This window comes from Vipera ursinii (genome assembly GCF_947247035.1).
Source record: "Vipera ursinii genome assembly, chromosome: 4".
Lineage (NCBI taxonomy): Eukaryota > Metazoa > Chordata > Lepidosauria > Squamata > Viperidae > Vipera > Vipera ursinii.
The window spans coordinates 12494707-12521962 of record NC_139514.1 but is presented as its reverse complement, the minus strand read 5'-3'; the positions used below and the strand labels follow the sequence as shown (position 1 = coordinate 12521962).

Sequence of the window (27256 nt, the reverse complement as noted above, 5' to 3'; positions counted from 1 at the left end):
CTCATTTTGCGATCTTTTTTGCCACAGTTGTTAAGCGAATCGCTGCAGCTGTTAAATGAATTGTGTGGTCATTAACGAATCTGCCTTCCCCCCATTGACTTTGCTTGTCAGAAGCCAGCTGGGAAGGTTTCAAATGGGGATCACATGACCCACGGTATAGTGCAACTGTCATTAGTATATGCCAGTTGCCAAGTGCCCAAATTTTGATCAATGTGACCAAGGGAACGCTGCAACGGTCGTGTGAAAAATGACCGTACGTCACTTTTTTCAGTGCTGTTGTAACTCGTCACTAAAGGAATGGTTGTAAGTCAAGAACTACCTGTAATTCCTAGAAATTATTCTTATTGTTAGGACATTAATTGCATATTAAACCAATGACATTGTGAAAATAAAACCAATCTGAGCCCATCGTGCTGTCAATAAGACCTGGGGCAGTAATGAAAAATTTACCATGGCAGGTTGTAGTTCCGTATTTGCATACTACCTAGAATCTTTTGGGCTCAATTAACAATCTTATAAGTAGATAAATAAAATTGGTTTTAAGATATACAGGAATGTTGACCGTCCACATGTCAATTGCAGATAATGGGACAATTAAATTCACCTTTGAGTGAAATTTTATAACCTAAGCATATCTGAGTGTACTTATTCATCTTCAGTTCTTTCCTTTTTCATTATAAGAGGTACTTTACCATACTTCTTTAATTAACATAGTAACTTATTTTGTACAGTCAGGATTAAAAATAAAAGCTGCCAAATTCTAGAAAGGGCTGTTATCTCTTTTGCTTTCTCTATATTTTTGAGCCTTAAAAGGACGTCAGATGCATTTGGGGTTTAGTAGCACGGAAATGCAGGATTTAGGATTCATAGACCAAAAGGCACTTTGGAGAGGCTGAAATCTAGTGCCTGCCTGAAACTTCTAAAATAGCCACATCTATTCCAAAAAAAACACAAAAACCCCACGAAAAACAACAACCCCAACCCAAAAACATTCTCTAGTTCAGGGCTTTTCAACCCTGAAATTGGCACCTGGCAGGTGGTACGCGACCATCCTAGAAAAGTGGTAGCGGGCAAGGGGAATGAGCTGAACCGGTGGCAGCACCACACAAGCCTGAGCAAGAAATGGCTGGAGCTGCAGGGCTGTCAGGGCTCAGCGGAAGCGCCAGGATCAGCGCCAGGCTCCAGCTGGATTTCGGCACTGATCCAGGCATTTCTGATCAGCTGGAAAGTTGCAGCATCTCCAGGGTCTTGTGATTTACATTCAGATGCTTGGCAGCTGATTCATATGTATGACGGTCACAGTGTCCCAGGGTCATGTGAAGTCACCAAAACCTGCTGCAACCACCCAGCAGACGGGGGAATAAAAACAAAACACACCCCCACCCCACCCCCACTGTCAATCCTCAACAGAAATGCTCACAACAATGAAAACCTCAGACAGGAGGAAGAGCGCCGCCGGGCGGGCAGGCAGGTATCTTGCTCGGCTGTGGCTTGGGGGGCACTTTTTTCAGTGCCATTGTAACTTCAAACAGTCATTAAGTGAACTGTCGAGGACTACCTGTACTTCATCACTTTTTTCCCTTTTTTGGGGGGGGTCAAGTTTGTGACACCTTGCTAGGAGACTGGTGGTACTCGGATGTTGCCATATCCTAAAAGTGGTACAATGGGTGAAAAGGTTGAAAAGCCCTGGTCTAGTTGAACCATTTTTAGATATTTATAATTTTGAGGGGGGGAAAATGCATGTCTAATAATAATATATCTACCCAAAAATCTGTTTATAGGTGGACTTCATTTTATTAGGTGGAGATCTCTTTCATGAAAACAAGCCTTCCCGGAAAACAATATATACATGTTTAGAACTACTAAGAAGATATTGCATGGGTGACCGCCCTGTACAATTTGAAATTCTGAGTGACCAGTCAGTTAATTTTGGCTTTAGCAAGTAAGTATTCCTATAGTAAATTGAGTTCAGTTATTTTGTAAATGACTGATTGTAACTGAATCACAGCTGCATCTGAACTCTAAATAGCTAAAAAAAAAGTTTGATCCAATTCTTTATTTTGGTTAGCGATGCTAATTCTGGACAATGCTGCACATACATTTTTATTGTGGTTTGCATTATTATTACACTGAGTGTTTTCCTGTTCAGTCTGCTTAATGGAGCTCTTGATTTTTATTTTTATTTTTTTGATATATAAAATGATATCTCCTACTTCCTGAGCAGCTTTTTAGATCAAGGAGCAATGTATAAAAACTATCTCATCCCTTTTCTCAAAACAGATAATTTATCAAATTAATTCTATTCCACTCTTCTATTGAATTGAATTGAATTGAATTGAATTGCTGATCTTGCAGACCATTAGCTAACATCACCAGTGTGAATGTATATGGAGTTTGCTGTCTTAATACAGTGGCAGGACAAACCACTACATATAAACAGCAAACTCCACACTCCATCACATTGATGATGTTCCCTAGTTCGGTAGTGAAACATCTGTAACCAAATGGCCAAACTCAGAGAACATCAAGAACTTCACAGTTCTGAATTCAGCCTATAAGGTTTAATTCTATTAAAAAAAATAAAAGTTTAGCTGCATGTTGGAAATGACGCAATTTTTGCTTGCTTTAAACTTGTCCTGTCTAGGTTTCCATGGGTGAACTACCAAGATGAAAATCTCAACATTTCTATTCCAGTTTTTAGTATTCATGGCAACCATGATGATCCCACAGGGGTAAGAATGTTAGAGGGTAAAAGAAGACCAGTAGCTTTATTAATTATGCTAGTAATACTTTAGAAAGACAGCCAAGATTATAAAAATTACAATCCAGCAATTTTGTACTAAAATCTGTTAGTGAAACTGAGCAAGAATTATCTTGTATCTTATACCAAGTGTACCTATACCAAGGAAATTCTTAAACTTGTTGTCAGGTTTATAATAGATTATGATTAAGAAAGTATACAAAATAAAAATAGCATTTAATGTACATGGTTTGTGTTTTAGCATAGGATAGAATGTAACTTCCTTGGGGTAAAAGCATACAACCTTTCGTTGTACAATTGATTTGGTTCATTGTCTTCAGCAAAATCAAGTTTTAAAAATTGAACTTTTACCATACTGTTTTTGTATATTTTATTTGTGAAGTGTTGTTAATTTGTGGGAAAATACAGTAATTAGTTATATTCAGAGATTATTCTTAGTCTGGCGGAAGTAAAGCAGATTAGAAGCTACAGTATTTGCAATGCCACTTTGTGTAGCTTGCAATCACTCTTACGTTTTCCCTACTTTTGAGATGTCGAAGGCTTTAGGGGCTATTTAATACAGGAAAATACATTTGTCATTTGTCTGAAAAATTTAAGCAATTGTAATATGCAAAGTATACTGGTTTTTACTTATGTGCACATGCATGTAAGTAACACATTAAACGTTTTATCGTTTTATATGTTGGAAATTTAGCAAAATTGATGTGTCACAAATTCCATTTTTGTTATTATTTTCCATATTTATAGGCAGATGGTCTTTGTGCTTTGGACATTTTAACTTGTGCAGGACTTATTAATCATTTTGGACGTTCACCATCTGTAGAGAAAATAGAAATTAGTCCTATTTTGCTTCAGAAAGGAAGTTCAAAGATTGCTCTTTATGGATTAGGTAAGATTTTTTGTACCTCTCTAATCGGGGGCATGATATTTTGTGTATACAAGTGGTTCTCCGAAAATGGGGAAAAGAATAAAGATATTGAATTGAATTTTTATTTTGTAATTTTTGGGTTAAAATTAAGAGTAGGACTAGCAAGATTTGATCCACAAAATATTGATTAGGTGTATGAAAATACTTCCAATTATTTCAAGTGCAAAATTTTGTGAGCTAACTCATTTCTTGAGTGCAAAGCCTCTGCTTTGTGAAACATGCTGATCTAAGCATTCAGAAGTGTTTCAGGCTCAAAATTACCAAACGCTGAGATGAAGTTTCATTCTGGAAAGGATTCAAAATGATACGTTTTGCATGCTCCTAAATTTTATTTAGATTTTCATTCAATGAGTAGAGGAGTCGCTGCGGATTTTACTCCGCTAGTCGTTGCTGACTATTGGGGGCGGTGCTCATCTCCATTTTCAAGGCCATTGAACCAGTGCTGTCCAAAAACATTTCTGTGGTCATGTGACCAGCATGATGTTGTGGAGCATTGTTACCTTCCCTCCGAAATGGTACCTATTTACCTTCTTGCATTTGCATGCTTTCAAACTGCTAGCTTGGCAGCAGCTAGGTAAGGATGGGAGCTCACCCCATCATGTGGAACTCAGGTCTCAAACCGAGGCTGTCGGCTTTCCAGCCAACAAGCCCAGGGTCTTAACCGCTGCCCCTCATGCAATGAGTGCCATGTGGAAAAAGTGTAAGGCTGCAAGGTGTCCCCAAGCCCAATTTGTCTTGTCTTGTCTTGTGTTGCAAAGGATTGAGGTCAGGGCCAATCTAATCTTTAGTTGGCAAAATAATTTCATATGATACCTAAATAAATGGAATCTCACTATTCAGCTGTGTAATTTTCTGCTTGGTAGATCACTAAAAGCCCATTGCATGTTATTTTTCTCTTCTAGGATCTGTTCCCGATGAAAGACTACATCGGATGTTTGTGAATAAACAAGTAACCATGTTGAGGCCGAAAGAAGATGAAGATAGGTGGTTTAATCTGTTTGTAATTCATCAGAACAGGTACAGATACTGTCCCCAGGTTATATCTTATGCCTTTTGGTCTATGTTGATCTCATCTGGATCCTGAATTGATAGCCTGTTCTTAGTTATATCATCCACTTTGGTTGTTGAGATTGTTGTTTATTTGTAGCCCAGGAATGATCTGTCTCTTGTGTTGATCAAGTCATTGAATTTGACAATGTCACAGTTTTCAATGTGGCAAAATAATGATAGAACTAGAACAGCAAATCACAATTACAAATGATTTGAAACTTGCATGGGATTGTACTTGTAGATATCAGAATATAATATTTTGTTTTACTTTCTCTTATCTTTTAATCCCTGATAATCATATTTGGGACAGTGAGAATGGGGCTAATGTTGTGATAACGTGTTACATTTAAAAATTGGGTACTTTGGTTTATAGTTTGCAAAATGCTGTTTTAATTTTTCACTGTTGTGTTTGTTTTCTTTGGCACAGGAGTAAACATGGAGCCACAAATTATATTCCAGAACAGTTTCTAGATGATTTCATTGACCTTGTAATTTGGGGTCACGAACATGAATGTAAAATATCTCCAATCAGAAATGAGCAACAACTTTTCTATATTTCTCAGCCAGGAAGTTCAGTGGTTACATCTTTGTCACCAGGAGAAACTGTCAGAAAGTATGTTCTTACGTGTTTCATTAATTTATGTTATATATTCAGTACAAATGTGTAGGAGTCTTTCCGTTTAAACGCTGTACCTCTTTCATTTTGGGGGAATCTATAATGCGTTTTGATTTTTCTTTTGGACGTCTTGGTTCTAGTGTGCTTATCAGAAAGAATAATCCAAAGAAAATCTGAAAGCAATATCTGATTGACAAATAGCATTTTCCATTGTCACAGATATTGAAGCCACCCTGACTGATTAGTAACATTTAATGATTAGGTTAAATTACGATTTAAGGATTTAACTACTTACTATACTGTTTCCCCAAGTGTAGTATAGTTGTTGGTATTAAAATTTGCACGTTAACAGATTTACAGGATAAATTTCCCCTGGGCCTCAGAGCTGATTGACCATTCAAGAATAGATTTAGACTGGGGGGTGGGGGGTCTTCAAACTTGGCCCTTTTATGACTTGTGGACTTCAGCTCCCAGAATTCTTCAGCCAGGCATGCTGGCTGAGGAATTCTGGGAGTTGAAGTCCACAAGTCATAAAAGGGCCAAGTTTGAAGAACCCTGATTTAGAGTGATGTAAAGTAGTATAGCCAGAGAGACTTATTTAAAGAGAAATACTTTCCAAGATGGTATTAGCAAATCATAAAAATTCAAACTCATCTGCTAAAAATAATCCCTGTGCTAGGAATTGCGTGGAATCTGAGACAAAGACACTGTAGGTCAGGGGTGTCAAACTGCCGGCCCATGGGCCGGATGCATCATCCTGAAGCCACGCCCACCCCATTGCCGACAATGGCAAAACAGTCCCAATATGTCTCACGACGTCACGTGATGTCGCGAGTTTGACATGTCTGCTGTAGGTAGTCCTCGACTTACGACCATTTTTCACACTTAACAAACGTCGCATCATCCCCACAGTCACGTGATCGAACTTTGGACCCAACTGGGTCACGTTTATGAGGGTTGCAGTGTTCCCAGGTTCATGTGATCCCCTTTTGCGACCTTCTGACAAAGTCAGTGAGGAAATCAGAGTCACTTAACACAACCCTGTTACTAATTTAACAACTGCAGTGATTCACTTAACAACTGTGGTAAGAAAGATTGTAAAATGAGGCAGAATTCACTTAACAACTGTTTGGTTTAACAATAGAAATCTTGGGCTCCGTTGTGGTTGTAGACATCTGACTTGCAACAGGCCACTCACAGATTTGGAGATGTTCAGCAGAAGCCTCTGTCTTGCTGAATTAGAGAAGGACATTTAACAACAGTTTTTTCTCTCATCAAGAAACTGTGGAAGAGAAAATGAATAATAAAAATCTCTTTTGTATTTGTTTCTGTTTCATCCAGGAACTATTCTTATGTGCTGTATATAATTGATACAGCTCCCTGGATAGCTTAGGGCATGGATAAGCAACCTTGGCTCTTTTAGGACTCGTGGACTTCAACTCCCAGAATTCCTCAGCCAGTATGCCTGGTTCAGGAATTCTGGGAGTTGAAGTCCGCGAGTCATAAAAGAGTCAAAGTTGCTCACCCCTGGCTTAGGGGAATTCCTTTTTCTCGGTTCAGTGTTATTAAGATAGTCAAAAGGGGGATGAGAAAATGGAAACTGCCTTTGTCTGCTTAGAAGAAAGTGGAATATAAATGTAAGAAACCATCTAACAATCTAATTCTGAACAAAAATCATCAGCTGGAGTGATACAGTGTAACTGGATTTAGATAGGAAAGTTACTTCATTATGCACCTATATAAATCTTAGGGCTGACTTTGACGATACTACAGTCAGGTTGGGAACACTGAAGTGCTTCCGGGTTGAAAGGATTGAATGGTGACATCCCCGTTGCCTAGGAGATATCCAGTCAGGGCTCCTTCATGTCCCCATTAAGGTATCCATCTATCTACTAACCCTTTTTCAAACTGCTGGGTCGGCAGGAGCTGGAACTTGTGACAGGGCTCTTCCCATTCCCCGGTAGCTACCGGGTCTCTAACGAGAACCTGCTGATCATCAGCCCAGCATCCTAACCTGGTGAGCTACTACGCTCCTTACTTTTTGATGATGATAGATGGGAGTTCTTAGCCATGGACCTTGATCTCCTCCATCACCTAGGTTTCCATTTTTATTGTCATTGGTCTCTACCAAATTCTGTGACTATTCTGAAGTTCTTATCACATTGCCAAGATTTAAACCGCTTTGTTCAATGCCTCCCAGACACGTTGGCTTGTTGCACATCAAAGACAAAAAAATGAAGATGCAGAAGATTCCTCTCCAGACCGTACGGCCTTTCTACCTTGAAGACCTTGTTCTGGTTGACTATCCGGACTTTTTTCTCCCAGACAACCCAAAAGTCACACAAGTAATACAAGATTTCTGCATGGAGAAGGTAAAGCTTTATAAAAAATGGATACTGGTATTGGTATTGCCCGTATTATAGGATTGGATGTGGTATTAGATAAAAGTCAGTGTCAGGTAAGCGGAATTCTTCATTAAACAAAAGGACTTTTCTTCATTATTTCTCAAATCTCATTGTTCTACACACACACACACCCAAACAAATAAACACATGCTGTTATAAACATAAGTACCAATGGAGACAGTTTTTTTGGCTTAGAGCTTATGATGCAAGACAATCACCTTTTTAAAACTAGGCTAAGCTTACATTAAGGGTCATGTTACATTTTTTTATATTTTATGCTTCAAAATGGTAGAAATGCTGTTGCCAGTTCTTGGCAATTGCTGCTGTCTAGGTCCCATGAAATTCCAAAAAAAGGTTTTAAGATTGTGTTTAGATTGGGGGCAGTAGATTGCATATTCTTGCTAATATTTTCTATTATTTTCTTATAAAATGTTCTGGCAACACTTTGCATTTCTCTGAGCATAGACTAGATAGTTGGGGTACTGTCTATTGCTTCTAAGTGAGAAGAAGAGATTCCAGTTAAATACAAGCAGGCTACATTCCCTATATTAATGTTGCTGTGGCTTTCAGAGTATTATAAGAACAATAAATCCAATTCTGCTGTGGGTTGGGACAGATTATCTTTATTGGAAATCAGCCTTGTAGCTTCTCATTTATGTAATTTATGTAATCTAATAGGTATGTACCAGAAGAAGAAAAAAAATCTAAAAAACGTTAAAAGATTGCTTGCTTAAATCTATATTAGGGGTCTTCAAATTTTGTCCTTTTATGACTTGTGGACTTCAACTCCCAGAATTCCTTAGCCAACAAGCCTGGCTGAGGAATTCTGAGAGTTGAAGTCCACAAGTCATAAAAGGGCCAAGTTTGAAGACCCCTGATCTGTATTGTGCATATATTGATACCTGGTACAGCAGATTTTGCATTTAGCAAATTATGTCCCTTTCTTAAAGGTTGAAATGATGCTGGAAAAAGCAGAAAGACACCGTCTGGGAAATCCCAAACAACCAGAGAAGCCTCTAATAAGATTACGAGTAAGAATGTGATCTTTAAATCAGAAGCTTTCTTCCTAGCCTAGCATTTCATTAGCCAAACTTTAATAGGCAGTAACTTTTCAAGTATGGGTTGATTTTTAAACAATTCTACATGTGTAATGTATTGATTAAGGCAAGGGTCTTCAAACTTGGCAACTTTTAAGACTTGTGGACTTCAACTCCCAGAATTCCTCAGCCAGCCAGAGTTGGCTGAGGAATTCTGGGAGTCGAAGTCCAGAAGTCTTAAAGTTGCTAAGTTTGAAGACCTCTGCATTAAGGCTTTGGTTTTGCTTAATTAAGTATCCTTAGAGATTAATAGGGACTCGGTGGCTCAGTGGGTTAGGACGCTGAGCTTGTCGATCGGAAGGTCGGCAGTTTGGCAGGTCGAATCCCGAGTGCCGCGTAGCAGAGCGAGCGCCTGTTACTCGTCCCAGCTTCTGCCAACCTAGCAGTTCGAAAGCACGTAAAAATGCAAGTAGAAAAATAGGGACCACTCCGGTGGGAAGGTAACAGCGTTCCGTGCGCCTTTGGCATCCAGTCATGCCGGCCACATGACCACGGAGACCTCCTCGGACAAGCGCTGGCTCTTCGGCTTGGAAACGGAGATGAGCACCGGCCCCTAGAGTCGGAAACGACTAGCACGCATGTGCGGGGGAACCTTTACCTTTACCTAGAGATTAATTAAAATACACCTTAGAGATGGAGGTTGAGGATATTAAGAGGAGCTAATTTCATAAACTCCTTGACTCTTTGAAAATTGCATGGACATTAAAGTTGAATATATTTTCAGTTTTGCCAGCTGTTAGTTAGATGGTGTTCCTGTGAATTACTAACAGTAGCTAGAATATGCTATAATACTAATACTTCAGTAAATATTTGCTATACTAAAATAATAAAGTGTTTGCTAATACCTTAGTAAAATATTGATAAGTGCATCAAATTCAGTCGATGAATTTTTTATTATTTTTATAGATGCCTAACTGCAAATTCTCACATCTTTTATTCTTTATTTGATTTGATTTGAAGGTAGATTACAGCGGAGGCTTCGAACCGTTCAGTATGGTTCGTTTCAGCCAGAAATACATGGATAAAGTGGCTAATCCAAAAGATATCATACATTTTTTCAGGCATCGGGAACAAAAAGAGAAAAATGGTAAATGTTAAAAAAAAGTACATAATTTTACAAATTTATTGTAGTAAGTATTGTCACTGGGAAAAATAATGGAAGTTACGTGTGTTGGGATGGGTGAGTGAGATGAAGAATAAGTATAGTTACAGGCAGTGCTCGATTTACATTTTCCTTAGCCCGTGGACTGTATTCGTTTTCATAAGGTACTAGGAAGAATAATTACGTCCAAGGCATTCTTTTTCTGTCCGTGCAAGATGAAACGATGGGGTGTTTTTTAGTACTAGTACATTGCCAGTCTTTGTCTCACTGATGGTTTCAGCCTCACTATGTCGTCTTGTTCAAAACACTTGTGCTTTTGAAATAAGATGACACTGAGAAATATGTCCCAGCTTTTAAAAAGGAGATTATTAATAGCTGACAAACATTCTGTATTCAAGGTTTAATGAACACTAGTGTGGTTTGCTGAAGAGGAAATGGATTGCAAAAGCATTCCTGAAATGAAATTGGTCTACAGAATGATTATTACGGTGATATGTGTATAAGTAAAAACATGATCTCAAGCTATATTAAATGCTGTTCTAGAATCTTTTGTGTTTTTAGTAGGGCCTTTTAAAATTCAGTCTTTATTATTTTGAAGAGTGGTCTTTGCATCTTGAGTTAAAGTTCAAACAAATTAATATCTTTGACCAAATAGTTAACTTAATTCTGAGACTTAGGTTTCTTAATAATTAAGCAATCAAGTAAACTCAGGTATTCAATAAGACTAAAAACTGAACAAAATGCAAAAGAAAATCTGCAGTAGGAACCTGTGTTGTTTTCATGGTGGTGTTTCACTGTTGAAAATCTTTATTTTTTTTATCTTTCCATCTGTATTTTTAAAATATAGGGCTTCTGTTTTCCATGAAAAATCTATACTTGTTCAAAAAACCTTTTGTTACAATTCACTAAACATTTTAAATAAAACATTACATATTTTCTTTATGCCTAGCGTGCACGCGTGTGTGTGCGTGTGTATTTTTTTTTTAAAAAAACTTCATGATGGTGATTATTTGGAATAGTAAGCATTTCCTTAAAAGGATTACAATGCATCTTAATTATATATTTTTTATTTTTTATTTAGAAGATGAAGTTAACTTCAGAAAACTGGTCCACAAGCCTACAGCTGAGGGAACAACCTTACGGGTGGAGGATTTAGTAAAGCAATATTTCCAAACAGCAGAGAAGGTAAAACATATGTTTCTAGTGTTTATGACTAGGTTTAAAAATAGTAATCAGACCAGATTAATAATTGAGTGATTGGAGTTCCATTATTGGAATTTTCCATTTAAACTTTGGGCAATTTGTGGTTCTGATATTGCACTGAGATAAACAATCTGGATGTGAAAGTTATGTTAGAACAAAACCTGTAACTTTTGGTAGCCAGTTTACAAGTTAAGCTTTTGTGGCTAAGCTGCAGAAAAAGTTAAAACTAATTAATTAGTTGTTACTATTTATTTAAGGGACGCGGTGGCTCAGTGGGTTAGGACGCTGAGCTTGTCGATCAGAAGGTCGGCAGTTTGTCTGGTCGAATCCCGAGTGCCGCGTAACAGAGTGAGGGCCTGTTACTCGTCCCAGCTTCTGCCAACCTAGCAGTTTGAAAGCACGTAAAAATGCAAGTAGAAAAATAGGGACCACTCCGGTGGGAAGGTAACAGCGTTCCGTGCGCCTTTGGCGTCTAGTCATGCCGGCCACATGACCACGGAGACATCCTCGGACAAGCGCTGGCTCTTCAGCTTTGAAACGGAGATGAGCACCGGCCCCTAGAGTCGGAAACGACTAGCATGCATGTGCGGGGGAACCTTTACCTTTTTACTATTTATTTATATTAATTATTATTACTAATAAATAACTAAATCTTAGCTAAAACTGCAGGTATTCCTCAAGTTACAACAGTTTGTTTAGTGACCGTTCCAAGTTACAATGGTACTGAAAAAAGTGATTTATGATTGTTCTTCACACTTAGGACGATTGCAGCATCCCCAGGGTCATGTGATCAAAATTCAGATGTTTAGCAACTGACTCATATTTAAAGATGGTTGCTGTATCCCAGAGTCACTTTCAGACAAGCAAAATCAAGGGGGGGGAGCCAGATTCACTTAACAACTTTAGCTAGAAAGGTCGTAAAATGGGTCAATACTCACTTAACAATGTTGGTTACCTGTAGGTCAGGCTGATGATTAAAGGGAGTTCCAAAGGTAGTGCAGGGATAAATTTTTTACTGAATTAAATTTCTTCCAACAAAACATTCCATCATTCCAATCCATTCAGTTCATCCAATGCTTCCTTCAATCCAACCAATATAATTTAACAAATCTGGTTGGTATATAAATTGAAATCAAACTGACTCTTTGTTTATGTGTCCCAAGAAAGTGCAGCTTTCTCTTCTGACCGAGAGAGGCATGGGGGAAGCCGTGCAAGAATTTGTGGACAAGGAGGAGAAGGACGCTATTGAAGAACTAGTGAAGTTCCAGTTAGAAAAGACCCAGAGATTTCTGAAGGAGCGGCGTATAGATGCAGAAGAAGCCAAAATTGACGAAGAGGTTTGTATGGCATTACTTATTCTTCCTGAACACATTCAATAATTGAATATTACAAATATCTTTATTGCTATTACAAATGTCACATCAGGGCAAGGAGAGTGATCTGAACAGCTGCTTGAGTAATTTTGGGCCACCTTCAGATGGTCAAATCCTTGTTTAATGTACCAGAATATCCCTCCCTCCCATCCAGGACATAGCACAGGGTCCGTAAGATTATCTGGGACGGTACCCATCCTCTTCACGACCTGTTTTCCTTGTTGCCTTCTGGGAGGAGGGGGCTTCGTGGTATCCGTAGCAGAACATCCAGATTCAGCCATAGTTTCGTTCCATACAGCATTAACCTTGTGAAATCTCAGGCTTCCTCCTTCTGTTATATATTCAAGATGGACAGTATTTAATATTTTTGTTGTGACCCCGGCGGGTGCTTTATCGTGGCATATCGACTCGGAGGATGAGTTGGAGGAGGGGGAAGCTGGCATGAGCGGCGTGCCGAAGGGGCCGACTCCCTTGGTGAGTCAGCAAGAACTGACTGTGGCTGACGTGCCTATGGACCCCAGCCAAACAGAGGGGGAGGCAGAACAGCAGGCAGAGGCCGGCAGCACCGAGGAAGAGCCCCTTTTGGATGCAAGGGAGAGACGTAGAATACGTTGTCAACAACAGCAGCAATTGTTGCAACGTCCCAAGAGGCGTGGCCGGGAGACGTAGGGCCACACCCTACAGCAGGGGTCCCCAACCTTGGCAACTTTGAGACCTGTGGACTTCAACTCCCAGAATTCCCCAGCCCGCAATGTGGGCTGGGGAATTCTGGGAGTTGAAGTCCACAGGTCTCAAAGTTGCCAAGGTTGGGGACCCCTGCCCTACAGAGTATAAAAGGGGTGTGGCTGCGCAGGACAGGCGTGGTGGACAATTTGTTGGCGTTTTGAGTTTTGTAGCGTGTCTGCTTGTCCCTATCTAGGCTCTGAAGCTGCTGGCCATCTGCCAAGAACCTGGGAACATTGCCCAGTAATTACAACATTGCTGTCTGATATAAACTTTGGAGAGAGTTAACTGTTAGCAGTCCAGTTTTCATTTGTTCAGCTTATGTTTGGCTTCTGTTGGACTTTTGAGCCTCTTTGAGGCTACTCAGTGGGAGAGGACAGAACAATTTTATTGTTATGTATATGTATGGGTGTGGGTCTATACATATGTTGTATATAGTATGTTTTAGGTGTGTGTCATGTATGTGTTTCACTTTGACAGCAGGCAACTGAATTTCATTTTTGATGTGTGCTGTTGTGCCCACAGTAAAAAATGACAATAAAGATTAATCTTGTCTTGTCTTAACTTACGTTACCTTACCTTACCTTACCTTACCTTACCTTATCACCACAATTTTGAGCCCAAAATTTCCTTTGCTAAGCAAAAAGGTTGTCAAGTGAGTTTTTCCCCATCTTAACGAGCGTTCTTGCCAAAGTTGTTAAGGGAACCACTGCAGTTGTTAATTTGGTGACACGATTGTCAAGTGAATCTGGCTTCCCCATTGACTTTGCTGGGGAGAAGGTCGCAAAAGGTGATCCCGTGACTCCGGGACACTGCAACGGTCATAAATATATGCCAGTTGACAAGTGTTTGGGGTTTGATCACATGACCATGGAGATGCTGCAATAGTTGTAGTTTGAAAAACAGTCATAAGTCACTTTTTTCAGTGTTGTTGTAACTGAACAGTCGCTAAACTAATGGTTGTAAGTTGAGGATTAGTTGTACTCAGGGCTTTTTTTCTCATAGAACACTCAGAACGGAGTTCCGGCACCTTTTTTGGATGGAACCTTGTAGGGTAGGCAAGGTGGGTTGTATAACATGTGTGAGTTCCGGTACCTTTTTCTTTTACAAAAAAAGCACTGGTTGTACTTGAATTTCAGCTACCCTTTTTCCTCCCTTCTGGAAGGAAACAAGTTTGCATTAAGCATGAACTCTTATTTCATCTGAATATATTTGGTGACGCTTCCATTTCAATGCAGGTTCAGCGCTTCAGAGAATCGAGGAAAAAGAACACGGTGGAAGAGGACGAAGAAGTCCGTGAGGTAGGCCAAAATCCAAGAACGAATCAGACGAGACTGATATTTACCTCACGGTGTGCTTCACTTCTCTCTCTAAAGAAATGTAGGCCACCCAGTTCCTTTTGTTTCAAATCAAACTTTTACCTGCTGTTTTGCTCTCCTGTTTTCCCCCTTTCAGTTTGTAAGACCACTCATTGATTCAGCAGTAAACATTTCTTCCACACCCTTTGATAATTTCCACTCCATGCATGGAGAAATGCTTTCATATCTGAGTGGAATTCTTTTCTTTCCCTGCTTCCCTCCCTTTCTCCCAGGCTATCAACAGGGCCAAAGCCAGGTCTCAAGAGACCGATCGTGCTTCGGTGATGAGTGATGACGACCTCATGGATGTGGCCACCTCTGACCAAAGATTCAACGATGAATCGGACGACTCTTTAGCTCCCAGCCGGGGTAGACGGAGAGGTCGGGCGAGAGGCAGAGGACAGAACGTCTCAGCCAGGGGGTCATCTCGGCGAGGAAGAGGAGGCTAGTTTTTTTGTTTTCCCATCTTGTTGCAGTTTCTATAAAGTTGCTGTGGTTGATTGTTGGCTTACAGGTAGTCCTCAACTTTACAACAGTTCATTTAGTGACCACTTGAAGTTACAAAACCACTGAAGAGTGACATGAGTGTTTTTCACACTTACGGCCGTTGTAGCACCCCCATGGTCATGTGATCAAAATTTCAGTGCTTTGCAGCTGGTTCATATTTACGACGGTTGTAGTGTCCTGAGGTCATGTGATCACTTTTTGCAACCTTCTGATAGGGACAACCGTGTTACTGATTTAATAACTGCAGTGTTAAGTGGATGACTGCAGCTGTGGAATTAGTAATGCGATTGTTAAGCGAATTGGACTTCCCTTTGACTTTGCTTGTCAGAAGGTTGCAAAAGGTGTTCACAAAACCCCGGGACACTGGAACCGTCGTAAATATGAGTCAGTTGCCAAGTGTCTGAATTTTGATCACGTGACCGTGGGAGCGCTGCAACAATTATAGGTGTGAAAAAGTCACGTTTTTCAGTGTCGTCTTAAGTTCGAGCGGTCGCTAAACAAGCTGTTGTGAGTCAAGAACTACCTGTAATATGGTCTAACCAGATACATTGTGCTAAGTGTCTGCAGGCACCATGTTGCCAGTCCTGTGTTGGTTCCTTAAAGGGCATTGCAGTCTGCATAAGCCAGTTTGGGGACACCATCCTAAAGGCTTAGTAAGGCTCGGTAAAAAGAAGTGAGAAAATGTAAACATCTGACTCTCTATTGTATTGTTTACAGGAATTGCTGCCTGTGATCAGTCAGGCAGCAGCAGAGCGTATAAGCCTCTAACTCCTACGAAAAATATGTCGATTTTGGATGGTAGGTTATCTTACGAGCTTTTACTGTATCTGGCGAGCGACTTCCTTGGTTCATACAACACAGTAGTCCACGTAGCACAGTAGACAGACATTAACTTTGTTTGGTTTGCTATGTCAACCCCAAAGATTTTGATGTATTCAGTAAATGTATTCTTAAATGAAACACAGCTAAGCACAGTAAGCAAACCAACCGTTGTCATTTATTTTATTTATTTATTTTAATTCCATTTATATCCCGCCCTTCTCCGAAGACTAAGGGCGGCTTACAAGCTTAGCAGTAGCCTTCATTCTATGTATATGCCTGCTTATTAGGGCTTTCACACACACCCCAAGCGGCATTATTACAAAGTCAGCTTATTGCCCCCAACAATTTGGGTCCTCAGATTTAGGTACATCTTTAAAATGGCTGCAAACCTCTTGTCATAACGTAGGCCGTGCGGAAATGTTTTAATTCTCTGGTGCTTTGTGCCAACAGTAGTTTATTTCAAAGTGTCATAAATTTGCCATAATTGCTATACATTCGTACTCTGATGTTTTCCAGCATTTAAGTCATCCAGACAGCAGCCCTCTCGAAACGCGCCTGTCAGGAATTACTCAGAGGTTGGTAGTTATTTCATGATAAAAATCCAGCAATTTCCCCTTTTCCTGTGGGTGCCGTGCAGCTTTTTCCAGGCAGGTTGGGGAATGTTACAAATTGCCTTCTCAGTGCTTGTGAAGGACATCCGTTGAGGAAAGCTGATTTGCTATGTAGCAGATAGGGACAATCTTCTGCAAAGCCTTGAGGTGTGACGTTTGTTTGGGCCATCTGCTTAGATTCCTCTTTCCCTGGAAAGGCCTAGGGCAGGGGTCAGCAACCTGAAAAAGGAAAAGAGCCACTGGGAACCGGTTCCATCACGCATAAAAAAAGTGGGAGCTGCGTGCGTGCATCCATGCACGTGCATGCACAAAAAACATTTTGCGCATGCGCAAAACGGGTTTTTCTTGCGCATGCGTGGACGCGCACGGTTGCCATTTTTTTATGTGTGATGGAACCAGTTTCTGGTTGCGCGACGGCGATGGCCCATTTGCAGAGCTACCGCCTTCGGCAGCCTGCAAACATGCCGCAACAGCTTTCCCAAAGAGCGGCGCCGCTGCCCATTCGCGCGGAGGTGCGCGCGTACCTCTTCAAAGGTTTGGGGAGGTGTGCGCGCACCTCCGCCCATTCCGAGAGGTGCGCGCGCACCTCTCCAAACGGGCGGTGCCACTCTCCATTTGGAGAGGTGCGCACGCACCACTGCCCTTTTGAAGAGGTGCGCGTGCACCGGGCGGCTGGGAGCCGCAGGAGACGGCTCAAAGAGCCACATGCGGCTCCGGAGCCGCGGGTTGCCGACCCATGTCTAGGGCAGGGGTAGGCAACCTTGGCTCTTTTATGAGTCATAGACTTCAACTCTCAGAATTCCTGAGCCAGCTGTGGAGTTGAAGTCCATGAGTCATAAAAGAGCCAAGGTTGCCTACCCCTGGCCTAGGGAATGTTGAGGCTTTTGGGGTGCCTTTAAGTGACTCTACTGAAGGAGCCCCCTTCGTTCGCAAAGCAGGCAAGTGTTTTATTACGGAGAAGGGTAAGGCTCACGTTGATTTTTGGATTGAGTAACCAGGTTTGGGATACAAGGGAGGGCCAATGTCTTCTAAACATAGCATCGTTGTATTTATTTTAAGTAACTTACACGGCTGTCCAAATCACAAATAGGAGTAAAAGCATAAAATAGAACAGACATGTCAAACACAAGGCCCGGGGGCCGGATCCGGCCTGCAAAGTGGTTTCATGTGGCCCGCGAAGCCATCCTGGAAACAGTGAAGGAACGGCCCCCACTGCCTTGGCCCTGGCCCCAGAGACCCTCCTCCTGCCAGAGACCCTCAGATCTGTCCCACTCCTGCCCAGGCTCCCATAGGTACCCTTGATGCGAACGATGTAAAGCTGGCCACGCCCACCCAGTAGGCCATACACACACTAGCCATGCCCACCCAGTAGGCCATGCCCACCCAGCCCCCTGAGGGCAACTGCAATGCTGATGCGGCCCTCAATGAAATTGAGTTTGACACCCCTGAAATAGAATGAAAAGTAGAAGAAAGCTGAGACAAACATTTTCAAAATAACAGACACTATTATAGGAGAGGCTCCTCCAGTTTCCTGGCCAAGCGTTGAAATGCAGAAGGGTGAATGGGAGAATCAGATTTTCAAAGGCTTATAGGAAATCAACTGGTCAGAGCCCTGAGCCCAGTACTCCAGCAGAGGGGTTCCCCCCCCCTCCAAAAAAAGGTGCCACTTTCATGACAGAAAGTAAACTCAACTACAAACACAACATGAACTTGGTTGTGTTTTTTTTAAAAAAATATAGGGACAGTATCAGTCACCAATAAAAAAGAACACAAGGGATGTTTTCTTGTGCCTATATAGGTAGTCCTCAACTTACAACAGTTCATTTGGTGACTGTTTTACAACAACCCTGAAAAAAAGGTGATTATGACTGTTTTTCACACGACTATTGCAGCATCTTCATGGTCCCGTGATCAAAATTGGGACGCTTAGCAACTGATTCATATTTATGACAATTGCAGTGTCCCACAGGCACGTGATCCCCGTTTTGCGACCGTCTGTCAAGCAAAGTCACTGGGGATGCTAGATCCACTTAACAATTCTGCTACTAATTTAATAACTGCAGTGCATTTAACTATGGAAGAAAAGTTGTAAAAGAGGCAAAACTCACTTAAGTAACGTCTCACTTAGCAACAGAAATTTTGAACTCCATTGTGGTCGTAAGTTGGGGACTAGCTCAACTTGTATTAAAAGTGTATTAAGCTGTATTAAAAGTGCAGCTTTCTGGGCCTTTGCTCTGTCTCTTGCAGGTGATTGAAGACGATGATTCTGATATGGAGGTGTCTTTTACCACTACCTCTACAAATCAAAGGTTAGTAGAGCCGTTGATCTAGAGTTTGTTATTTATAAGAGGCCTATCTAGGCAGATAGAGAAGGATAGGCTGAAATAGCTAGTGGAAACACTTTGAACACGAAAGTGTCATGTCCATGGATGTTTTATTATTATTAGTTTTTTACTGTTACATTTCATTAGCGCTTAATAAACATTGTGTTATCTGGATTATTTTTTGTTTTGCTTAATAATACCAATTATATTCCTAGTCTCTACACTGTTTTTCCAGCCATTGATAAAATAAATTCCATATTTGAAAATATTCTGTATCTTCTTTCTCTTTAATCCTCAGCCTGTCCATTTCAGCACAGTCCAATACTGTATCTTCTTAATTATCTCCTCATCTGATGGTATTTCTTCCTTCTAATGCTGAGCAAATACAATCTTCCCTGCTGTCAATACATGGAATGCCAGATACACACTTTGAGCACCATAGTACCAGTATGTCCATGGATGTTTGTGGGCATGCGTACAGATCATATTGTGACCATATCACAAGCTGCTTTTGGAACTTTTCTGAAGTTTCAGAAATAATTTCTCCTGTTCAGTGAAAGTTCTGATTCAAAAACTCAAGCCAAAATTCCCTTACATAAAAGTTATTTAAAAACCATAATTATTTTATATTGTTACAGTTTGACTTTTCTTCTGCATTTTATATTTTAACACAATTTACGTTGGGATATGCACCACTCGGAGTCATTTGTGCTTTATTTTTATTGAAAAGTTTTATAAAAGTTACAATATTATCCCATCCCCAACCCACCCCTAAACCCCCCTCCCCCTCCCCCACTTCCCAAAGCTGATTACAGGGTTACAAATATATAATAATCATAATCTAACTAACATTGATCAACTATATAAATAACCAAATACATAATACACTTTAACCTGCCTATAACATAAGGAGTCATTTGTGCTTAGAGCAGCTTGTACATCCAATAAAATAAAATAATAAAATAAAGTAATAAAATATAAAATATATAGAATAGAAATAGGAACAGAACAGAATAGAATAGAATGTACATTGTAGTCATAGTTGAAAGGGTCATCCAAGTAACTGATCTTCCAAGAGAAAGTGTTCCTTAAATTATCTCATTATGGCAAAACTTTACTTTAATGGACCTCAGTTTACTGCACATTGAACACGATAGACTTAATTTCTTTTCCAGCATCCCTTTAAAGCCTACAATACTGTACTCAAACTATTCTGGGCAGTTCATGCAAATTAATGCCATTTGTATCAATTTGTGTCATTAGGTAATTGATATACATTGACGTAAATGATGTGAACTTGTTTTAATAACTGTAAAGAACATCTAAACCTCTGTTGAATCAAACTTTTGCTGCAGTTTCCTGGCACACATCAAAGCTACTAAGCTTACCAATAATTATTGGGAATCTCATTAAATCAAATCTGTTTTTCATACTTTCCCCCCAGTATAATATTGTTGTAACAACAGGGCGGCTAGCCCTTGACTTACAACCATTTGTTTAGTTTATTTTAATCCCATTTATATCCCGCCCTTCTCCGAAGACTCAGGGCGGCTTACAATTTAAGCACAAACCAATGTGCTTAGCAATAGCCTTCATTCTATGTATATGCCTGCTTATTAGGGCTTTCCCCCCCCACAAGCAGCATTATTACAAAGTCAGCTTATTGCCCCCACAACAATCTGGGTCCTCATTTTACCTACCTCGGAAGGATGGAAGGCTGAGTCAACCTTGAGCCTGGTGGGACTCGAACCTGCACTAATTGCAGGCAGCTGGTGTTACTTAAGGAGGCATTAGCCTACTGCTAATTACTGTTTGAAGTTACAACAGCACTGAAAAAAGTGACTTATGATCCTTCACATTACAACCATTGCAGCATCCCCATGTTCACATGATCAAAATTCAGGTGCTTGGCAATTGGTTCATATTTATGACGGTTCCAGTGTCCCGGGGTCATGTGATCAGCTTTTATGATCTTCTGACAAAGTCAGTGGGGAAACCAGATTCACTTTAACAACCCATGCTACTAACTCAACCACTGCAGCGATTCACTTAACAAGAAAGGTTATGAAATGGGGCAGAATTCATTTAACAACTAGCTTGCTTACCCAACAGAAATTTTGGGGCTCAGTTGTGGTCGTAACTCGAGGACCACCTGTAATATGTGAGTTCACTGCTTTGTTTTTTTTAATGCTTTTTCTCTGTTCATTTAAAGTCAGCAGTCCTATGTCCAAAGGCTGTATGTCCTATGTCCAAAGGCTGTATATCCTTAAAACCATCCTCATGCAAAAGTGCAAATTGAAATAGAGCAAAACAAAGACATTTTTTAAAAATACAGTGAAGCATCACTTGATCTGGTTTCAGAATGCATTGAGAATCGAGGACATGCCTAAATCTAGGTCAGGCCTTCTTGGAAGCCATTGCTGAAAAGCTTCTGCCTTTTGTTTAGTATCACCCTGATTTCTCTTTCACTGAAGAATGCAGAACAAGCCCATAACGCATCATAAATTGGAATTCCAACTTCTTTGGGACACAACGGTATTTCTAGCAGTGTGGCCCTGATCTTTTGGGAGTTTAGAGATAAGAGCTAACGTTTGAAAACTGGGCTAGAAGCAAATTAGAAACTTGAATAGTTTATAATTGAATTCTGGGATCATGATTTCATTAAGAGTGATAATGTCTCCTTCTTATAATACTTAGATTACCAACCACATCAACGCAAAGCCAGAGGAATTCTCAGAGCCAATCATCAAAAGGTGTTTCCTTTGAATCAGATGAGGTATAAAATCTTTTTTCCATCGTACTTCCTTCAATCCATAATGCAAAATGTTTGAGCGATATTTAGAGCTTTTTACATCTCTTCACAATTCCTTACTCCTAACAAGGATCCTAACAAGAAACTCTGTAATAAAAGATAGGGCTAACCACATCATCAGCCTCGTTAAACCTTAAGAGTTGTGTAAATTCTTGTTTGTCTCTTAGTATTTCCAACCTTATCATGCTGTTTTACTCTGTTCATTAAGGCACAAATTTTTTATTTATTTATTTATTTATTTAATAATATTTATATACCGCCCTTCTCCCGAAGGACTCAGGGCGGTGAACAGGGCAAGAATAAAAATACAAAATTACAGAAATTAAAAAAGCAGCAAGAGCCACAGATAACTATATCTACAGAGAAGCAGTCAGTTATTTATATATTTATTTGCATATGTTGTATATAGTATTTAAATGTGTGTTATGTGTGTATATCTGAGAGCAAGCAACTAAATTACATTTTTAATGTGTGCCATTGTGCCCACAGTAAAAAAATGTCAACAAAGCTCTCTCTCTCTCTCTCTCTCTCTCTCTCTCTCTCTCTCTCTCTCTCTCTCTCTCTCTCTCTCTCTCTCTCTCTCTCTCTCTCTCTCTCTCTCTCTCTCTCTCTCTCTCTGAGGCTGATTCATATGTTGGTAGTAATGTATGAGCTTTGTTATCAGCACTGAATTCAGTTATTTCATTGAAATCTTAAATCCTCTGTTCTGTAAGAGGCTTTGCCTACTGTAAATTCAAACAACAATGCAGACATAAATGCATTTTTCTAAGTACTGGGAGAACTTGCCTCTCTCACTGCTGGGCATCAGGTCACTGCTATCTCTCGATAGATAGATAGATAGATAGATAGATAGATAGATAGATAGATAGACAGACAGACAGACAGACAGACAGACAGATCCATCCATCCACCTTTTCTCTCAATAGATATAAAATTTCTATCTATCTATCATTCATTCATTCATTCATTCATTCATTCCCTACCTAAAGGTAAAAATAAAGGTTCCTCCGCACATGCGTGCTAGTCGTTTCCAACTCTAGGGGCCGGTGCTCATCTCCATTTCAAAGCCAAAGAGCCAGCGCTTGTCCAAGGACGTCTCCATGGTCATGTGGCCAGCATGACTAGACGCCAAAGGCGCACGGAACGCTGTTACCCTCCCACTGGAGTGGTCCCTATTTTTCTACTTGCATTTTTACGTGCTTTCGAACTGCTAGGTTGGCAGAAGCTGGGACAAGTAACAGGCGCTCACTGTTACGTGGCACTCGGGATTCGACCCGCCAAACTGCCGACCTTCTGATCGACAAGCTCAGCGTCCTAACCCACTGAGCCACCGCGTCCCTCTTATTACCTACCTACCTATACCTAAATTAGTGTTTCTCAACCTTAGCAATTTTAAGATGTTTGGCCTTCAACTCTCAGAATTCCCCAGCCAGCCTGCTAGCTGGATGACCTTATGCTGGTGACTTTCTCTCAGCCCTAGGAAGGAGGCATTGGCAAACTACTTCTGAAGAACCCATCAAGAAAACTTGAAGGGAGAGAGGAGAATCATGATAGGTGATTTAGCAATCTCTAAAAGTTAGCAATCTCTAAAAGCAGGAGGAAACATTGAATGTTGGCTGTTGTTGCCAGGAATTATTTCTTGTAGCTGTGGGATAGTGGTGGCCCAGCAATTAGAATGCGGTATTGCACTCTTAACTCTGCCCACAGCCTGGAGTTCGATCCTAATGAGGCTCCAGGTTGACTCAGCCTTCCATGCTTCCAAGGTCAGTAAAATGAGGATTCAGATTGTTGGGGGCAATATGCTCAGTTTGTAAACTGCTTAGAGAGGGCTGTAAAGCATTATGAAGCGGTATATAAGTCTGAAGTGCTATTGCTGGTGCTGTTGTTGTATTACATAGGGAGAGAAGAAGATAAGATTGGGAGCAAAGTCAGTGAAGAATCCAAGTTCAAAACATTTTTTTTAAAAAAAATATCTGGATGCCACTATGAACTGTCATACACTGATACAGCTGACCTATCCAACGGGGATTATTCTCCTTAACCATATAACATCTCAATGAAATACCTGTCATTAATTTACAGGATGAATTATTTGTTTCCACTTCGAGGAAAAAAAGATGATAACCTCTGTTATCCAAAGCATGGAAGGAAAGTGCAAAAATTGCTTCTCCAAATTCTGCAAAGGAGACCTGAGATGTTTGCGCCTTGTTCTCCCTAATTTTACTGTATTGTCTAGAAACTGACGGCTTCCTTGAAGAAGACGGCTTCCTTATTCTGAATCTGCAATGCCATCAGACGTGCACAAATATCCTGCTAAATTGTAGGATGCAGAGTTCACTTGAGTGGAAATGTGTAAAAAGGAATATTCTCCCTTAGGGGTGGCAGTTTTCACTGAGGTCTTCTTACCTCGCAGCTCTTACAATCTGTCCAGGAGTGTGAAGTTAGGAAAATTCTGGAGCTGTGTGGGAGAACAAAGGATTCAGGAGAAATGGTCCTTCATTTCTCCCAACCAGGAGTCACCAAACTCCGGTCACTTCCCTACTCAGAGCAACATCATACCTGAATGGAGATAGCAGTTTCTGTGCCCAAACTTAAAAGGCAAAGGAAATGTGTCACAGCATTTCTTTCAGAGGGCTCTTTTATCTCCCGTGATTCGTTCATTTTACCAAGGAATAAATCAGAATTGGTTGGGTAAGAGAACAAACTCCATTCCTGTATCCCATGTTTTATAAGTTTCCAACTTACATAAACGAGGCAATACCCAGGATCAAAACTGATTATGGAAATCAGTGATTCGATGAAATTATATGCAGCTTGATTGGTTGACATGGATGCCTTACAGTTGTTTTTTTTTTAAAAAGAAAAAGGTCTTCTGGATGCTTGGATATAAAACATGAATCCTTTTGACAATAATCTGTAATGAAGAGGATATAGGTTTTAAAGTAACTCCTCATAATGGGTGCATATTATCATTTCTGGGATTTTCAGAGGGAGCTAGTTATAGTTTTAATAAGTTGAAACTGAGCTGGTCTGATTCAGGGCCCAGAGTAGTAAACTTGGCAATAATTTCATTGACATGCCCAGAAATAAAAATTGTGAGAATCTTTCAAGCAGAGATAAATTTGTTTTTTCCTCAGTTTAACTTTGCCCAACTTGCATCTGCTTATCTCAGTGGTATCAAAAAAACAAAAATCAGTTGGAAAATATGTCCTTTAAGGTAACCTCGATACTGAATTTTAGTGTGGGGCTTTAGTATGGGATGAAGCTTTAAAACCATGTTGGCCTTGGAAATACTGTGCAATGCAATATATTTTACCATGGAAAGTCCACTGTTGATTACTATATTTTAAATTTATTCTATAAACCCCGAAAAATTGTGCAAGGGATGTGAAATGTGTGATATGGAATAAAGGTTTCTGACACGTTTGTTCTTTTTTTTAAAAAAATTTTTTAGAAATGTTGATTTGTACTGTATTTACTGGACGAACCAATAGAGGTCAATTTATGTTGTATTAAGAAAAAAGAATAGCAAGAGTGCGGTCATAGATTAATAGAGAATATTTGTAGCTCAGGGTTGAAATGAGGGGTCTCTGGTGCTTTCTGAATTTGCTTTTTTTCTTGCAAACATTTTACCACCAAACTAGGTAATGATGTTACCCAGTTTAGTAATGAAATATCTGTAAAAAACATTTAGGCTCAGAGAGCAGCAAGGGCCCCTCATAAATGAATTGCTTTGTGGTACCTTTTCTGATTTCCTATCCCACGTTTCCCTGTAGGTTAAATTTAATGTTCTGATCTAAAATTTCCCTGCGTTCCCAAAACTGTTTTTCTCTCTTGTTGCCCTTAACATTTGGTGATAGTTTTATGTGAAGTACATCTACAGTACTGTATAAATGAATTTTAAAAGACTACATATTTTTTCTAAATGTTTCTACTCTGATGTTGCTCTGGATGCAGAAGCAAGATATGTAAAGTGGTACTTAAAGGTTTGTGTACCTTTTGAGTTTTCAATATTTCTGCATAAATAAAACATATGTTCTCCAGACAAGTCCTAAAACTAGATAAAGAGAACTCAAATAAATGAATGAAAAACTTCCTTCTTGTTCCATTTATATTAAGCAAAATAATCCAAAGCTACATACATATTTGGGCAATATGTGAACCTTTGCTTCAACTGTGTTTCCCCAAAAATAAGACTGGGTCTTTTTTTTTTGCTTCCAAAAGAGGCACAGCTCTTATTTTTGAGGGGTGTCTTTTATACTCACCTCTGGCACCGACAGCCCTGCCCAGCCAGCCCATTTCTTCTGCGGCCAAAGGAGCATCTTCATTCTGCAGCTGCATTACGGCTTGCATTTCCCAGTCAGGCCTTTCCGGAAGGCCTCTGCAGCCGAGTACCGAGCTATGGATTGAATCCATAGCTCGGTCCTCGGCTGCAGAGGTCTTACAGAACTGAGCTATGGATTGAATCCATAGCCTGGTCCTCGGCTGCAGAGGTCTTGCAGAACCGAGCTATGGATTGAATCCATAGCTCGGTTCTCGGCTGCAGTGGCCTTCCAGAAAGGCCTGTGACTGAGAAATGCAGGAGTGGCTGCAGAAGATGCCGCAGAGTTGGGCCTGCCACGAGAGGCCTGGTTACCAGGTAAGGGGATGCAGAACCTGTGGGGCAGATCCACACACCCCACCCTGCCCTAGCTTGATTTTTAAGTGTGCCTCGTCCCCAAACTAGGGTTTATTTTTGGGGTAGGGCTTATATCAGGCCCACCCCCCCCCAAGAATGAAGCTAGGTCTTATTTTCGGGGTAGACCTTAGTTTCAGGGAAACGGTAGTAACTGGTGTGCCCCCCCTAAACACGGGCATCCATAACTAACATTTCTGATACCTGTTGATCCGTTCTGCACGTAAGCTTGGAGAAATTTTTGTCCACTTCTCAATACAACAAGGAAGATTTATAGGATTTATATTTATAGGAGATTTACCATGGCCATAGACATCAGTGGGAAGTTAAAAATCATCCCTGAGGAGAGCAATAGCAAACCACTTCATTTCTTCCCAAGAAAACACAGAGGTCAAACTTATTTTCCAAAGCACCAGAAGGCAAGACAAGAAACAATGGATGGAAACTAATCAAGGAGAGAAGCAACCTGGGATTAAGGAGAAACTTCCTAACAGTGAGGACAATTAACCAGTGGAACAGCTTGCCTCCAGACGTGGGTGCCTCATCACTAGAGGTTTTTAAGAAAAGACTGGACAGCCGTTGGTCTGAAATGGTATAAGGTCTCCTGTTTGAGCGGGAGTTGGACTATACTGTAGAAGACCTCCAAGGCCCCTTCCAGCTCTGTTCTGAATCTGATTCTGATCAAAACTCTGTGGGCATAGGCATAAAATCACTGAGAATCAAACTTTGAAGGAGACCTTATTCCAACAAGATAGCTCACTGTCTGCCATCACCCTGTAGTTACTAGGGCCAAAGCTAACACAAAGACATCTAATTAATTATAGAATAAACATATTAATGACAGAAACATTTATGTTTTTATTCTGATCTCTCTTAATAGCACACAAGA

The 27256-nt window shown here is 40.4% G+C and overlaps 1 protein-coding gene across 1 annotated transcript in view; it reads left to right on the top strand.

The window, feature by feature from the left end:
* MRE11 (MRE11 homolog, double strand break repair nuclease) overlaps positions 1 to 25787 on the top strand; it is a 29636-nt gene extending 3849 nt beyond the window's left edge. The window contains exons 5-21 of the mRNA XM_083363089.1: positions 1782 to 1942; positions 2645 to 2732; positions 3509 to 3650; positions 4592 to 4706; positions 5167 to 5352; positions 7556 to 7727; positions 8711 to 8791; positions 9818 to 9944; positions 11041 to 11144; positions 12326 to 12499; positions 14497 to 14559; positions 14850 to 15060; positions 15841 to 15921; positions 16462 to 16520; positions 18804 to 18865; positions 21578 to 21656; positions 23775 to 25787. Of these exons, the coding sequence (XP_083219215.1) occupies positions 1782 to 1942; positions 2645 to 2732; positions 3509 to 3650; positions 4592 to 4706; positions 5167 to 5352; positions 7556 to 7727; positions 8711 to 8791; positions 9818 to 9944; positions 11041 to 11144; positions 12326 to 12499; positions 14497 to 14559; positions 14850 to 15060; positions 15841 to 15921; positions 16462 to 16520; positions 18804 to 18865; positions 21578 to 21656; positions 23775 to 23813 (1944 nt within the window). The 3' untranslated portion in view covers positions 23814 to 25787. The remainder of the gene's footprint in view (positions 1 to 1781; positions 1943 to 2644; positions 2733 to 3508; positions 3651 to 4591; positions 4707 to 5166; positions 5353 to 7555; positions 7728 to 8710; positions 8792 to 9817; positions 9945 to 11040; positions 11145 to 12325; positions 12500 to 14496; positions 14560 to 14849; positions 15061 to 15840; positions 15922 to 16461; positions 16521 to 18803; positions 18866 to 21577; positions 21657 to 23774) is intronic.
* The last annotated feature ends 1469 nt before the right edge of the window (positions 25788 to 27256 follow it).